The following is a 16,734-nucleotide window of genomic DNA, read 5'->3' as shown; positions in this document are numbered from 1 at the left end:
AATGGCGTTACCATCACTGAATCCCCCATCCTGGGAGTCAACATCCTGCGGGTTATCATTGACCAGAAACTGAACTGGACAAGCCATATAAATACTGTGGCCCAGAGCAGGTCAAAGGCTCGGAATCCTGTGATGGATAACTCATCTCATAAGACCATAAGAAATAGGAACATGATTAGGCCATTGAAACCCTCAAGCCTGCTCCGCCATTCAATGGCTGATCCGACAGTCCTCCTGTACACTTTCCTGCCCTTTCCCTGCAGCCCTTGATTCCTTTACTGATCAGGAATCTATCTATTTCAGCCTTAAGTATACACAAGAGACTTCCGGTGGCGACTGTGGTGTGAGTGATCACGCATTTGGCAGCTCCCGCTCGAGGCTATTTTTTTTTTACCTTTACCCCGTTTGTAGGGTGGATATTTTGCAGGAAAGAAGTGCACGGACTTCTTTTTGGTCTTTTTGCACGGACCAGAAGTGGGTCGAGAAGAAGGAAGCAGTTGGAGCAAGAGAATCTTTGTGCGATGATGGAGGGTAAAGTGAACTTTCTAACTGAAAAGTTTAGCCAAGAGTGGAAGGAGGCCCAGGACGATCTAGCCAAGGTTTGCCTTGTTGGCGGCCGAGATAGGTGTGATGCAGGAGACTCAACAGCGTTTAAAGGAGAAGGTGGAGGATTTGGAGAACTGTTCCAGGATGCAGAACCTAAGAATCGGCGGGATGCCTGAAGGCATCGAGGAAGTGGACGCTGGCGTGTATGTAGCCAAGATGTTGGAGAAGCTAGTGATGAAGGGAGCCTTTGACTGGCCCCTGGTGGTCAACCGAATGCACAGGGCACTGATGAGGAAGCCGCAGGCAAATGAGCCACTGAGGGAGATGGTGATGCGTTTTCACCGGTTCCTGGACAAGGAGACAATACTGAGATGGGCGAGGCAGATGAGGTGCACCTTTGAGGGAACCGGGCTTCTGGTGTACCAGGACTTCAGGATGGACCTGGCGAAGAGGAGAGCCGGGTTTAACCGGGTGAAGGTTGCCCTCTTTAAAAAGGGGGTGAAGTTCGAGATATTTACCCGGCCCGCCCCGGGTGACTTTTAATAGCCGATAACACCATTTTGTAACACCAGAGGATTTTGTAACACCAGAGGAGTCGATGGAGTTTGTAAGGGAAAATGGACTGACAGCGGAAGGAGGACATTGAACTGTGCAGGAGGTGGATGTTCCTTCGGTCCGCTTTTTCTTGGATCTTTGGTTTGGTGTTGTTAGTTAACATAGAATATAGAAGAGTACAGCACAGTACAGGTCCTTCAGCCCACAATGTTGTGCTGACCATTTATCCTAATCTAAGATCAACCTAACCTACACCCCTTCAATTTACTGCTGTCCATGTGCCTGTCTATGAGTCACTTAAAAGTCCCTAATGATTCTGACTTCACCACCTCTGCTGGCAGTGCATTCCACACACCCACCACTCTCTGTGTAAAGAACCTACCTCTGACATCTCCCCTATACCTTCCTCCAATCACCTTAAAATTATGTCCCCTCGTGACAGCCATTTCCACCCTGGGGAAAAATCTCTGGCTATCCACTCTATCCATGCCTCTCATCACCTAGTACACCTCTATCAAGTCACGTCTCTGCCTTCTTCCCTGCAGTGAGAAAAGCCCTAGCTCCCTCAACCTTTCTTCATGAGAGTCCAGGCAGCATCCTGGTACATCTCCTCTGTACCCTATTTTTAAGGCAGGCCTGGATAGATTCTTTATTAGCCAGGGGGTGAAAGGTTATCGGGAGTAGCCAGGAATGTGGGGTTGAGGTTGCAATCAGATCAGCCATGACCATATTGAATGGTGGAGTAGGCCTGAGTGGCCTTCTCCTGCTCTTAATTCGTATGTTTGTATGTTAGTAAACTGATTACTTGACTGAAGCTTCTTATGACTAGTACAATTCCCTCAGACTGATTAATATCTTAATGTTCAACTTCAAAACTGCATCACTTCGAAAACCTTGGGTTATTTACCACAAAGTGATATTTTGAGTCACATCGGAAACATCTGTTAACAGTTCCCTGAGCATTCCTGGGGTTCATTTGTCTATTATTATTGTTATTACACTAATTCTGTCATCTGCCAGATTTGCCAAAAATGCCTTCATCCCCTCGTTTCTCTATTCTATAATGCTTCTGTAGTTTGTGCCCCTAATTTGAACGATCTTGAAAGACTAAGATTATTGAGTTCTCCATCTCCAGTAATAGTAGAATGCCCCATTTGTGCCATGTAGGCGGCTGGAAATGACTGCTTCCCCAGGATTTTCTTTTTAAAGCATCTAACATCTATTCCAAAAGTTTATTTCTTCCTGAGATTTTAACTCCAGTTAAGACCAGGAGCCTATCCATGCACAACACTTTTAGTTTGCACAATCCCACAATTAAGTAATTTCCAAACTGCATTTCTACAATATTTTATAGAGTCAATTCCTCTATCGAATAACCATCCATCTTTCAAGATCTAATAAAGTTGACCATGCCTCATAGGCATTTACATGGGCGGCACGGTAGCACAGTGATTACCACTGTTGCTTCACAGCGCCAGGGACCTGGGTTCGATTCCTGGCTTGGGTGACTATCTGTGCGGGGTCTGCGTATTCTCCCTGTGTCTGCGTGGGTTTCCTCCGGGTGCTCCGGTCCCCTCAAACAAGTCCCGAAAGACGTGCTATTAAGTAATTTGGACATTCTGAATTCTCCCTCTATGTACCCGAACAGGCGGTGGAGTATGGCGACTCGGGGATTTTCACAGTAACTTCATTGCGGTGTTAATGTAAGCCTACATGTGACACTAATGAAATTATTATTTTAATCAACAATCATTCTCACAAATGTTATCCATAGATCTTTGGCTGGATTCTCTGTTTCAGCGGCTAAGTGCCGGCTCAAATGGAGAATACACGGGCGTTTTACGACACCAAAATTGGCGCCGAACCCTCACTGATTTCTGGACTGGTGAGGGGCTAGCAGCAGGGCCGGGTGAAACTCCCAGCTCCCACGCTGAAAACGGCCAGAGAATGGCCGGGTCCCTGGCCGCGCATGTGTACGACGACGGCCGGCAACGGTTGCGCCATATAACATGGTGCCGGCCGTGTGTGGAACCGAACCGCCATCCTCGACCCCACTGGCCACCCCCCATCAGTCCCCCCCCCAGCCCTCGCGGGAGTACCCCCAGCCAGCGGCACAGATCCCGGCCGAGTGTGGCGACGCTGGACACAATCCGCAGCCGCCACACCAGATTTCCGACCGCACAGACCACACATCACCCGCGCAATCGAGAATTTGGCCCATCGGCGACAGAGCATCGCGGGAAGGCCTGCCGATAACGCGCGCAACGCGATTATGCCACTTCTGAGGGAGCGGAGCATGGCTGATCGGCGTCAAACCGGCGCCGGCCCCGATTTGGGCATCGGAGTGGATTCTCTGCCTGATCGCCGATTACGATATCCTCAAAGAGGTCTTCCTTCTTTATAATCTTCTGATGGGACTGTTAAACAAAAGGAAAAACTAACAAATTAATTTAAAGGGATGGCCCCTTAAAGGGGCACTGGAACAAAAACAAACTCCAAAGGAATCTTAACTAATTAAATGAAAATGTTTTGGGGGCCCATCGGTCGCAGAAGGTCTCAAGCCTTCCAGCAGATACCACTTGCTCCCGTCCCAGGGGCCCCTAGGTGCAAACGTAGCTTTCCTTCTTTCTAAGGGCTCAAAGTGCTTAATTTAACTATGCCCTTCACCGGTGTATCATTTTTAAAAAATGTTTTTATTGGGTTTTGTACATGATATTAATACAGATATATACACAGAAAACAAAACACAAAGGAAGAGGGAAACACGTACAGAAAATGGGGTCTCCCCCCCCCCCCCGCACCCTTTCTTCTCTTTTCTTTTTATAAAGTAAAACAGGGTGGAGGATGCTATTTACATTTCTCGGTATAGTTGCCTCAGCCTCGGCGATTGTTTGCTTCTTCTTCCGGTTTCTTCTTACTTTCTCTCACCTTGCTGTGGTTGTTCTGGACGTTATCTTCCGCTGTGCTGTCCCTCCCGTTTGTGTTTCCTTATCTTTTCTCCCTCCTGGCTCCCCTCTATTGTTCTCCCTCCCTCTCTGCCCCCCCCCCCCTCTTTCTTACCTGATGGGGTTGGCTACCCCTTCTTGCCAATCCCCAGAGGCTCAGTCCCCAGTCAGCAGAATTTGCGTTGGGCTTGTTTAAACGCCAGTCCCAGCAGTGCTTCCCCTCCCCCTTGCGGGTTCACCGGGAAAATCTCACTTTTGCTCATATTGAGTTTGTAGCCCGAGAAGGCACCAAACTCTTTCAGGAGCACGATGATTCCTTCCATGCTGCTTTGTGGGTCCAAGATGTAGAGGAGCAGGCCATCCGCATAGGGCGAGACTCTGTGGTCTCGGCCTCCTCTTTAGATCCCCCTCCAGTTCTTTGCTGTTCTGAGTGCGATCGCTATGGTTCAATTGCTAGGCGAACAGCAGCGGGGACACTGGGCATCCCTGTCTCGTGCACCCGTGCAGCTGGAAGTACTGGGAGCTGGTGTTGTTTGCCCTTGCACTCGCCATGGGAGCGTTGAACAGGAGCTTCACCCATGAGGTGAAACCTGATCCGAGCCCAAACACCTAGCCCGAGCCTAGTACCTCTGTGAGGCACTTCCACTTGAACCTGTCGAAGACCTTTTCTGCATCCAGGGAGATGATCACCTCACATGTTCTCTCTCCAGGTGGGGTCATGATCACGTTCAGCAGGCGCTGATGTTCAATGTTAGCTGTCTACCTTTGACAAAGCCCATTTGATCATTTGCAACCACCTCTGGTACGCAGTTCTCCATCCTCTTGGCTAGGATCTTGGCCAGTATTTTAGCATCTACGTTTAGTAGTGAGATGGACCTGTATGAACCACATTCCATTGGGTCTTTGTCTTTCTTAGGTATTAGCGAGATTGAGACCTGTGCTACTGTAGGTGACAGTGTGCCCCCAGTCAGCGAATCTGTGAACAGCACCCGCAGATACGGAGCCAGTGCTGTCGCAAATGTTTTGTAGAGGTCCGCCGGGAACCCATCCGGTCCTGGCTCATTCCCCACCTGCATGGAGCTAATACTCTCCATGACCTCCCCTAGTTCTAGCACTGCTTCCAGGTCCTGTTTCCTATCCTCCCACTCAACTGGCAAATCAAGTCCATCAAGGAACTGTTTCTTCCCCGAGTCCCCTGCTGGAGGCTCTGAGGCATCCAGTCCCCAGTAAAAGGCTTTGAAGGTTTTGTTAACCTTGACTGGGTCTGTTTCTAGTGTGCGTCTGTTATCTCTAATTTGCGTGATCTCTCGGGTGGCTGTCTGCTTTCTCAGCTGGTGCGCCAGCAGGCGGCTGGCTTTATCTCCGTTTATGTGTGGGGTCTCCCGTGTCTGGTGGATCTGGTGCACCGCTTTCCTCGTGGAGAGCAGGTCAAAGTTCATTTGTAGCTTTTCCCTCTCCGCCAGGAGCTCTACAGCCGGGGTCTTGGAGTATTTGCGGTCTACCTCCAGTATGGAGTCGACCAGCTGCTGCCGAGCCGCTCTCTCCTCTTTGTCTCCTTGCGCTTTAAAGGCGATAATTTCCCCTCTAATCAAGGCATTTAGCAGCTCCCAGAACATGGAGGGTGAGACCTCCCCGTTTTGATTGTTTTTTGTATATTCAGCTATGGCCTGTGATACCCTCTCGCTAAAGGTCTTGTCGGCCAGAAGTGCAGTGTCCAACCTCCATTTGTGGCATTGGGCACTGCCTGTCTCCAACCTCGCATCCATATAATGTGGAGCGTGGTCGGAGATTGCGATTGCGGAGTATTCTGCCTTGATCAGCCCTGGAAGCACTGATTTCCCCACCACAAAGAAGTTGATCCTAGAATATACATTATGTACTGGGGAGAAAAAGGAGAACTCCTTTTCCCCAGGGTCAGTGAACCTCCAAGGGTCCACCGCTCCCATCTGCTCCATAAAGCGACTGAGTTCTTTCACCATGTTCAACATCTTCCCTAGTTTTGGGGTTCGACCTGTCTGTCCGTGGGTCCTGTATGCAGTGCGTCGCTATGTCGGGGATTTCTGCTATGGTCTTTTTAATGAATTTTGTGTCGTCCCCGTTGGGAGTGTACACATTAACGAGGAGTACCAGTGCTCCGTCTAGGGCCCCGCTAACCATGACGTACCATTCCCCTTGGTCCCTAACCGTCTTCGCCACCTTCAATATCGGCCTTTTATTCATTAGTATTGCCACCCCCTAGCCCTCTTCCCGTAGCAGGAATGGTAGGTCTGTCCCACCCAGCCCTTCCTTGCCCGCAGTCGGTCCTGCTCGCTCAGGTGTGTCTCTTGGAGGAAGACTATGTCGGCTTTGATGTTCTTAGGTGGGTGAAGACTCTGGATCTTTTCACTGGGCCGTTATGTCCCCTGACATTCTAGGTGACTATTCTGGTGGGGTTTTTTTGTTCCCAGCTCCTGTGGGATTAACCATACTTACCTGGCGGATGCGCCCCTGCATTCCAGGGTTTGTCTTTGTTAGGAGGCCGTCCAAGATGGCCGTAGTCACTGCACTCCCCTTGCGGTCGGGTCCCTGCATTCCGGGGTTTCCCTTTGTCCAGGGGACACCCAACATGGTCGCCAACTGTGCGTCCACCACGTGGATGGCCCCCTGTGCTCTGGGGTCTCCCTTTGCCCAAAGACCATACTAAGTGGTTGCTTGCAGTGCTTTTTCGCTCTGAGCCCCTGGTTGTGGCCCTATGTAGCCATGTTATTGCTTTCACTCCGCTCCTGTCTTTTTCTTCTTCCCCATGTCCCCCTCCCTTCCCAGCCCCCCCTTCCCATCTCCGTTGTCCCCCTTCCCTTCCCCAGCTTTTTTTCCACTTTGCTTCCCCGTCCCCGCTGCTTGTTGCTAACCACTTGCGCCACTGCGCTGCCCAAGTATCAGATTTTCTGTTGAATGCCGTACCATACTTAACAGTTCTTCATGCACTTTCACTGCAGACTATCTGCTGTTGAATATAATGACTGTTCTCAAGGGAACAACAAAGCTTTAAGCTGAGATGATATAAACCATCAAACCACAACATAAACAGTTTATTAACAGTCGCAGCACTATCAAAATTGAATTACTGCCTAACTCCCTCTGTTGGTCTTCCTATTGTTTTCATTGAAACATCTAGGTGGATTGCCAGAGCCTTAAATGCAGGACAGCACCAAAGCCAAAAAGAGAATGAATGAGGTTACATTAAGTCTATGCCGATAGTACAGCATGGGCTCAATGACAGCCTGGTTTACACCATATCTGATTTTATTTTCCATTTGCTTAGTTTTAAAATCTCGTACATATATATTAGCTTTATTTATTAGTTTTATACCACTTCCAAATTTATTTGCCATTTCTTAGTTTTAAAATCCCGTATATATATTGGCTTTATTTATATATTTTATATATGCATTTAACTCGTGGTTTCTGAAGTAAAAAAATGAACTGGTAGTGCATTGTACTCGAAATTTGCTGCTTATGAAAACCAGTGCTAAAAGACAGTATTAATGCCAGATGCAAGAAGCATCACAGCGATGTTCATGAAAGCATTGTGTAAGTAACTAAAGCAGAACATTTTTAAAAAATCATTCATGGGATATGGGCGTCGCTAGCTGGGCCAACATTTATCGCCCATTCCTAATTGCTGTTGAACAGCTTGCTGGGCCATTTTAGAAGATATTTCAAGAGCCAACCAACATAACTTACATGAGAGTACAATATTGTTTCCTTTGCATTGGCTTATTAAGTTATTGTATGTGTATTTTATTTTTAGCCTGCAATTTTTAGTTATTCCCTGATTGTGAGATAAATAAATAACTTAGACTACAGTAGATTATCCACTCAGTTTCTCAGCATAAGTTGCCTGATGACGATTTTGGTTTGCTACAGGATGATGCTTTGTTTCTGCATAGCATCTGCCTCTGGCAGTCCATTCAAGTTCAGGAACTCGCCCTGAGGAAAGGTTTCTTCTGACAATATATGTAATGAAACTATAAATACACATATAAAGAACCTGCTTACAATTTTGCTAGAAATAACAAACCGAGAATACCTTCCCCAGTATGGTAAATAAGATCTAATAAGTCTGTGACACCAAGTTGCATTTAAGTAATTCTGCTTTTAATACATATATGTATTATACAATGTTTCCTGTACCTCTTGTGTCACCACATTTGCTCAAGAAATCATTTTTCTTTTCCATTTTCAGACCGACAATATTTTGGGTATACTATGGGTTAACCACCTTTTTAAAAGCTGTATCATTAGCAGACCAGCATCTTAGTAATTTCCTGTTGAAAGTTTTAATTAAGATGTCCCTACAGTGTGTTAAAAAGGCCTTTGGTATGCAGTGTTTCATCTGATTTATCCTAGAATAAATGTCAAGTTGTAATCCCTGCAAGCTGAGTAGCTCATATTCTAGGAATTTGCAGGGTTATTTCAAATCTTCTGTACTGAAGGACTTGTTAAAAAAAATGATAACAATGGTATTTATATTCTAGACCATCTGTTTTCTACATAGAGAAAATCTTGTGTTCTGTTGCTTTAATGAAAAATATGGAAAAATCGCATCTGTTTTCATCTATTTCAGCCCAACTCAAAGACATAGCCTATGGCACCAAACAATTCAAATTCAAACCAGAAATAACAACCGATGATGAAGCTGATGAATTTGATGAAACTGTCCATTTAGAGCGTGGAGAAAACATATTTGAGATCCATATCAGCAAAATGACCTTCTCTCCTGAAGCTGTTAAGGTTTTTGGTGAGCAAGAACCTGCTACTTTCTGCACCTATGCATTCTATGACTATGAACTCCAGTCCACCCCTGTAATACATGGACTGCAGCCAGTATTTGACTTCACATCTCAGTATGTTGTCCGAGTGGACGACTTCTTCCTTCAGTATTTACAGAAAAACAGAATAAAACTAGAGGTACAACTCGCATATGGCACAGACTATGAAACTATTGCAGCATGCCAATTGAGAATGCATGAAATCCTTGAAAAGAATGGCAGAATATTTGGCAGAGAATTTTTGGTTGGTGAGTAAAGTACACAGTTTTAACAAATTACTTTATTTGTTTACAATGAGCCTTCAAACCTTAGTCGCAAAGTACTGCTCTCCTTGCATACAGGTCTTGCTAATTATGTTGTGTTTAAGCATTTCACCTTATGATTGCCTGTAATACTGTAATGTGTTGAATTCCAACAATTTCACACTTTCATGCTGATGTTATTATAACTCATTGAAGTACTATCAAGTTTTTGAGTGTGGAAATATGGATGCACAATTTTATGTGATGATATAGTTCATGTTGATTTTAAAATACTCTTTCCAAAGTCATACCTAATAAATTCTTGATTTGCGCTCAGATACTCAATCAAAAGTATGACTATCAATTGTTTAAGCGTGTTATGTCACTACATTTTCCACATAATTGAAGAATAATTATCTGTTCCCTTATCAGAGAACGTTAGGCCAATGGTACATGAAGCAGTTAAAACATCTTTGAATGAGATAAATTTTAAAGACTTCCAGGATGGAATACTCCTTTAAGTAGGGCACAGTTCAATTAGTTTATGTTCACATATTTACAAGTAATTTGCATAATCTTCTATGTAGACCTGAACTATTTATAGTAACATATAAATTGTAAGTCAAATTCCATGAAGAATAGAATCTCCTGTTTAGTATTTCATGATTGAAATTAATGTTCAATGTTATTCCTCCCCCTATTCTATTCCAAGTGGTCATGGGAATTTAGGTTATGCTGTTGTTCTTTCTTCCAACTGCAAGCACTAATTTCCAATGTTAATAGCTGAATAAACTTCATTACACATCTCAAGAATTTGAAATAAATCTATAACCATCCTTTAAACTGTAGGCTCCTTTTAAAAATGCATGTTCCGAATCATCCATGTGTCTAGTTCATGAAATTCATATTATAGAACAAGGAATTTTCTAGTTTGAATTTTTGTTTTCTTTATACAGTAGAGAACCATAAGGAATGGATATCTTCCTTCAGGCTACATGACATATGACAGTTTTAGAATTGCATTGTTTATACATTATCAAACACTATATCTGACATCCTATGTACAACCCTATGTCAAACCCTGAAATGGAATACTTAACACACAGCTGAAAATGAATATTTAATTTTGGCCAAATGTAATATTTTTGACAAATAGTGCACAGATGGTGTTAGCAGAGGCTTGTTAGCATTAGTTTATTTTACAATAAAGTGAGTCATTCCCTTTAATAAAAAACAGGAGCATTGTAAGTCTGAGTAAAATTACCTTTTTCATTCGTGTGAAATGCCAAAATATATTACAGAAGGAGATTAATATGTTTTAAATCAACAAAATAGAGCTCATATTGTAAAAGGAAAAGTTAATTCATTGCCAAAGAGAAAAAGAGATAGACCATGTGGTTTTTGTTCTTTTATTCTGTTTCTGGGCCCTTGTTTTAACTACTGGGAAATAACAAGCAGTTATAGGTCTTTTCATTTTATAATTTTGGCACTCGGAGATCAAAATTTCTGCATGATTGTTCCAAGTTGCATAAAACAACTTGTTTATCAGTAGATGATTGGAGGTTTCTATATAAACCTAATGAGCATTATGGATTTAATATAGCTGGTATTGTATGCAGAAAACATGTTTAGTATTCTGTCACAGCAGATGGAAACAATCTTTGCGACAGTAATACAGTGGAACCATATCTTTAAACACAAATTCTCAAATATTAACTCTTCGCAGCACCTTTTTTCAAACATTAACCAAATGCTGAAATTATATGCTCAATTTTCCTTAGGACACCAAGGCCCCAGCATCGGGACCAAATGTGGCTCCCGACACTGAGGGTGACCCATCCGCCTCCCCAATCTTTCTGGAGAAGGCCAATTAGCTGGTTGCTCCTGGGAGCCACGGCAATCAGGAACAGCAGATGCATTGTGCAGTCACAAGGGACAATAGGTGTGTCCAAGGCAGGACATCTGGCAGTCCCAACTGGAGGAAGTGGGTGTGACCAGTGTTGGTGGGAGATCATGAGGGCGCCTCAAGCTGAAGGTACCCTCAAATAATTTTTTTTATTGTTAAAGAAGTGTGGTAACAGCTGCCAGGCCAGCATTGGAGAGGAATAATCCCTCCCAGGAATGGCCTTGTGGCTCTTGGAGAGGGAATTTAAAGGAGATATTGGTAATCTCTCTCCCAGTCTGCCATCAGCAGCTGCAGCTAGAGAAGTGGTAGGCACTGCATACATCAGGGGATGTTTTGACAGCAGGAAGATCCCGCTTCTGTCAGAAAAGTATCCCTATTGGGCTCTTAAGTAGTGAAATTGGCTTTCCGCCTCATTGGAGTGGGCTTCTGACTTGGGAAATTCCTCTGGAGGCAGGAATGCATTGAGGAGTGTACTGATATGGTTCACCCCCAATATCCTGCCCCCTGCCATCTCCACAGGGCTGGGAGAATTCAACCCTATGGGCTGGATTCTCCAGTCCCCCAGCTGTGTATTTCTCGGTAGCGCGCCCTTCGCTAGCAGCGGGTTTCTCTTTTCCAGCCGCTAGTCAATGGGATTTACCATTGAAGCCACCCCATGCCCTAGGGAAACCCATGGACCAGAGAAATACTCTGCGGGGAAAAGAGAATCCCAACGGCCAGAGAATTCCTGCCAATGTTTCTGAACTAACTTCATAATCTCAAACTATATTGTTAATTTTAGTTCAATGTTGTATTGGTGGCTAGAGTTTTGGCAAGGATTTTCCCTTTCATAATGTTTTGTGCTGTTTGTGAGTTTGGTTTTAAAATTTCATTAATGTTTGATAGCTCTGGGGAATAAAATTAGTAATTCTGCAATCATTCAGACTGCCACAACTTCTAAAGAAAATAAATTGAAGATGTGCATTGCCAAAATCACTGGTTTGTTTTTGAACACCCAAATTTACTTTCAATTTTGTTTTATGTGTATGTTGTGGTTATAGGAAATATTTACTGAGTTTTTCCAATATTTTAGGTATAACATAGTTTGTTTATAAATACATTTTTTTTCTTCATATTGGCCAATCACAAATGGGATATTCTTTTGAACTTCCTTAGCTACTCTTTCAAAATTGATTTTAAGATTTATTTTTGCAAGAGTTCAACAACATGAAGAAGTGAACTGGATCTCCATCAGCTTTTCCTTCACAGCTTGGTATGACATCATTCTTCCTTCTAAGACAATCCTTTAAAGCCTATACCTTTTGGTCACCTGTCCTAATATCTTCTTTTGTCGCTTGGTGTCAAATTTTGTGGAATACCTTGGGACGTTTTACTACCTGAAAGATACTACATAGTTAGTAAGTTGTTGCAGTGGTGGGTGCTGTCACAGTTCATGCCATCATTTTATCCAATACTATCTTAAGCATGATCTTAATTGCAGGCTGGATGTCAGGATCCACAATCTACATATGTTCAAACAACAATAACTTGCATTTATATGGTGCCCATAAAGTGGCAAAACGTGACAGGGCGCTTGACAGGAATGTAACCAGATAGTATTGGACACTAAGCCATGGAGAGAGATAGTAGATGTTTTCTTTAAATAGGATTAGCTTTTACAACGATGACTTAAAAATGATATTTCCTATTCCAGAGTTGCTTGGCAAACATTTGGGTCTGAGATTTTGTCATCCAGAGCAATCAGACAGAAGACAAATGAGTTCCGTACGTGAACCTTGACTTGTGTCAACAGATGATGCCTGATCTGTCTCACGCCTCCAGTACTTGTCTTTGGTGTGAAAAAAAAGTAATAAACTTATTTTAGTTCAAAAATCCCCAGTTCCAAATACATGGGAAGACAAATTCACATTCTTTAGAAAGGTACGATAGCTTCTCCCAACTAGAAATATATCTTTTACTTGTCAACAAGTCATTTTTTTAAGAAATCGGTTCAGACATATGGCTTTTTTAACAGTCCACCAATTTCAGCAGATTAGTGTAGTGGCAATCTCTATTTAAGTGAATGGGATATTTTCCATTTCCTACATCAGCTGTCCTGTGACCTCTCTTAAGTGGGATTGCTATTTATTGCCCGATTATGCTGTAGGTGCATATCCGCAGTCAAAAAGGACTGTTCAAAGTCACCTCACATGATATTCTTGTACTTAACAGGTGTTTGAATCTTAAATGTAAAGACTGCTCGATGTGAAAAGTGTCTTTATTGTCCCTCTTAATTGGGATTTCTATGCTCCAAAAATGAAAGAATATTGTGGTGGCCCACACTGCCGTGTAGCCCACTGAGCATCAGATTTAAACAATTTAAATTCCTTTTCCTATTAACCACAATTCCCAGGACTATGTATAAGGAAAGCATTAGGGGAAAATTGATTTGGTCACAATGTTGTAAACATATTCAAAAAATGTTTTTATATGAAAACAACATAATGCAATTGCTGGAAATCTGAACTAAAATCAGAAAATGCTGGAAATACTCAGCAGATCTGGCAGGATCTGTGGATAGAGGAACATAATTAAAGGGCTGGATTTTCAAAACTTACAGAGACACTGCAGACCTTTAAAAGTGGTGGAGGGGACCTGGATCCAGAATTTCCATCCACATTTCCAAAATCAGTAGGGAAAGGGAGTGCGGCATGACTCATTTTTAAAAAATGTTTTGATTAAGAATTTTTTTAATATTATGCAAAACAAAGGCAATCGTAAGCACACATTGAAAACAGCAAAAAAGAAAAAAGAGAAAATAAAAATGTACATCATGTGGAGATGCCGGCGTTGGACTGGGGTGAGCACAGTAAGAAGTCTTACAACAGCAGGTTAAAGTCCAACATGTTCGTTTCAAACACTAGCTTTTGGAGCACTGCTCCTTCCTCAGGTGAATTTTTTTGCCGTGGGTCCAAAGGAAAAAAATGTCATCGATGTATCTGGTGTATAACGTCGGTTGAAGGTCCTGTGCGTTGAGGAAGTCTTGTTCAAACATGTGCATGAAGATGTTGGTATATTGAGGTGCAAATTTGGTCCCCATGGCTGTTCCGTGCATCTGAATGAAAAACTTGTTGTCGAAGGTGAAGACGTTGTAATCGAGAATGAAGCGGATGAGTTGCAGAATTGCGTCTGGAGATTGGCAGTTGTTGGTGTTGAGTACGGACGCTGTTGCAGCAACGCCGTTGTCATGGGGGATGCTGGTGTAGAGTGCTGAGACGTCCATTGTGATGAGGAATATTCCTGGTTCAACTGGTCCATGGGTGCTGCGTTTCTGTAGGAAGTCCGTTGTGTCGCGACAGAAGCTGGGCGTACCTTGTACGATGGGTTTCAAGATGCCCTCGATGTAGCCAGAGAGGTTCTCACATAGGGTCCCATGGCCTGAAACGATAGGACGGCCTGGTGTGTTGGCCTTGTGTATTTTCGGGAGGCAATAGAGATCTCCAATGCAGGGAGTACATGGGATGAGAGCACGTAGGGTGCTCTGAAGGCCTGGCTTACTAGTTGTTGGCTGCAAAACAGGTCTTGGAATAACTGAGTGAATGGCTCCCATGTTTTGTGGAAGTTGTATTTTGACCCCGGAATGCCAAATTTAATTTTCTCCATGTGGAGGAATTCCGATAGGTTGGACAGCCAGTCTGCAGCTTTGGTTGGTGCTACTGATCGCCAGCCATGCAGGATTCTTCGGCAGGCGATTAGGGAGGCAAAGGCAAGGGAGTCAGCGCTCCTCCCCATGAAGAGATATGGATGGTCTGAGACCCCGAAGACTACCCCTCTCGGTCTCAGCTCCATCTTCATCCCACCACCTTGGACATTGCCTCAAAGAAGGCTGTCCAGAACCCGACAAGTCTGGGGCAAGACCAGAACATGCTAAATCGCTGGCTTTGAAAGCAGACCCAGGCAGGCCAGCAGCACAGTTCAATTCCCATACCAGCCTTCCCAAACAGGCGCCGGAATGTGGTGACTAGGGGCTTTTCACAGTAACTTCATTCGAAGCCTACTTGTGACAATAAGCGATTTTCATTTCATTTCACATGTGACCGTGGTTGGTCGGGCCTCCTTGGCATCGTTCACATTCATCCCCCACCTCCGAGAAGAACCTGCTCATTCGTGTTCTAGTTAAGTGAGCTCTGTGTCCCCATTTCAACTGCATCAGGCTTAGCCTTGCACAAGTGGAAGTGGAGTTGACCCTATGCAGTGCTTCACTCCAGATTCCCCACCCTATTTCAAACCCCAAGTTCTCATCCCATTTTTCCCTTGTCTCTTCCAGTGGTGTTTGTGCCCTTCACAGTAGTCGCCCATACAGGTCGCACAGTTCCCCTTCCCTAAGATGTCCGCATCCAGTAGGATCCAGTAGCAACAATTGCTGTGGTGGACGCGAGTATGTCCTTGATTCCCTACGTAAGAAGTTTTTGGCCAGCATATATCTTAGTTTGTTTCCCCCTGTCAGCTGGAACGTCTCTGTTAGTTCCTCGTGTGTTGTCAGTCTATTGTCTGTACAGAAGTTCCTAACTTTCAGCATCCCTCCGTCCTGCCTCCACCATTTGAAGGTGGTGTCCATTGTCATGGGCGAGGACCTGTGGTTATTGTAGATGGAGGCCTTAACGGACATTTTGGTTAATCCAAAGTGCTGTCGCAGTTGGTTCCAAGACCGGAGTGTTGCAATCATCACTGGCTTGTTGAATGTTTGTTCTGTGGGGATGGGAGTTCAGCCATGGCTAGGGCCTGGAGGAAGGTCACCCGGCAGGAGTCATTCGCACCCGTTAGCCTCTGGCTCTTTTATCCACCCCTTTGCCCTCTCTGCAGTTGCAGCCGAGTGGTATTATTGTGGGTTTGGATGTGCTAGTTTCCCCATAGTTTTCTGCATCACCTTTTTGAGAATTCTTGCCCCCCCCCCCCCCCCCAACCACACCACACACATACAAGCGTCTCATGATCAGCTTTTGTAATGAGTTGACAAAGGCCTGAGGGATATGGATCGGTATGGATCCGAACAGGAAGAGGAACCTGGGCAGTACGTTCATCGAGATGGTCTGCACTCTCCCTGCCAGGGAGAGTTGGTGCATGTCCCACCTCTGCAGATCCTTTTTTACTTCCTCTACCAGACGGCCCATCAAGTCTGCACCAGCCCTTGGAAAGAGAACCCCACTTAATCCCACACCTCCACTCTAACCCAATAACCCCACCTAACCTTTTGGATACTAAGGGGAAATTTATCATGGCCAATCCACCTAACCGGCAGATCTTTGGACTATGGGAGGAAACCAGAGCACCTGTAGGAAACCAACACAGACACAGGGAGAAAGTGCAAACTCCACACAGTCACCCGAGAACGGAATTGAACTCGGGTTCGTGGAACTGTGAAGCATCAGTGCTAATCACTGTGCCACCATGCCGCCCCACAAGTTATTTTGCCATGTTGGAGGTCTTCCCTGTTTTGGAATTGACCTGTTCGTCTGTGGGTCCTGTACACAGTTAAAATCCCCCCACCCCCATGATAAGTCAGTGTGTGTCGACATCGGTTATTTCCACCATGGATCTCTTTGTAAACTCCGTGTCACTCCAGTTGGGCTTGTACACGATGGTGCCCCATCCAGGACACTGCTGACCATGACATACTGTCCCCTGGGTCCGTAACCATCCTTGTCGCAGTAAACATTGTCCTCTTATTTAACAGTACACCCCTGCCCCTT

General features: G+C 44.5%; 1 protein-coding gene across 5 annotated transcripts in view; it reads left to right on the top strand.

Annotated features, from left to right (window-relative positions):
* rpgrip1l (RPGRIP1 like) overlaps positions 1 to 16,734 on the top strand; it is a 303,409-nt gene that overhangs the window by 132,029 nt on the left and 154,646 nt on the right. For all 5 annotated transcript variants that reach the window (XR_005461803.1, XM_038806727.1, XM_038806728.1 and 2 more), the window contains exon 15: positions 8,653 to 9,105. Coding sequence is in view for 4 of the 5 variants with exons in the window: in XM_038806727.1 (XP_038662655.1) it covers positions 8,653 to 9,105 (453 nt within the window). In the remaining variant the exon portion in view is untranslated. The remainder of the gene's footprint in view (positions 1 to 8,652; positions 9,106 to 16,734) is intronic.

The sequence above is a fragment of the Scyliorhinus canicula genome, chromosome 9 (assembly GCF_902713615.1).
Source record: "Scyliorhinus canicula chromosome 9, sScyCan1.1, whole genome shotgun sequence".
NCBI classification, from domain to species: domain Eukaryota; kingdom Metazoa; phylum Chordata; class Chondrichthyes; order Carcharhiniformes; family Scyliorhinidae; genus Scyliorhinus; species Scyliorhinus canicula.
This window is presented reverse-complemented; position numbering and strand designations above follow the sequence as displayed.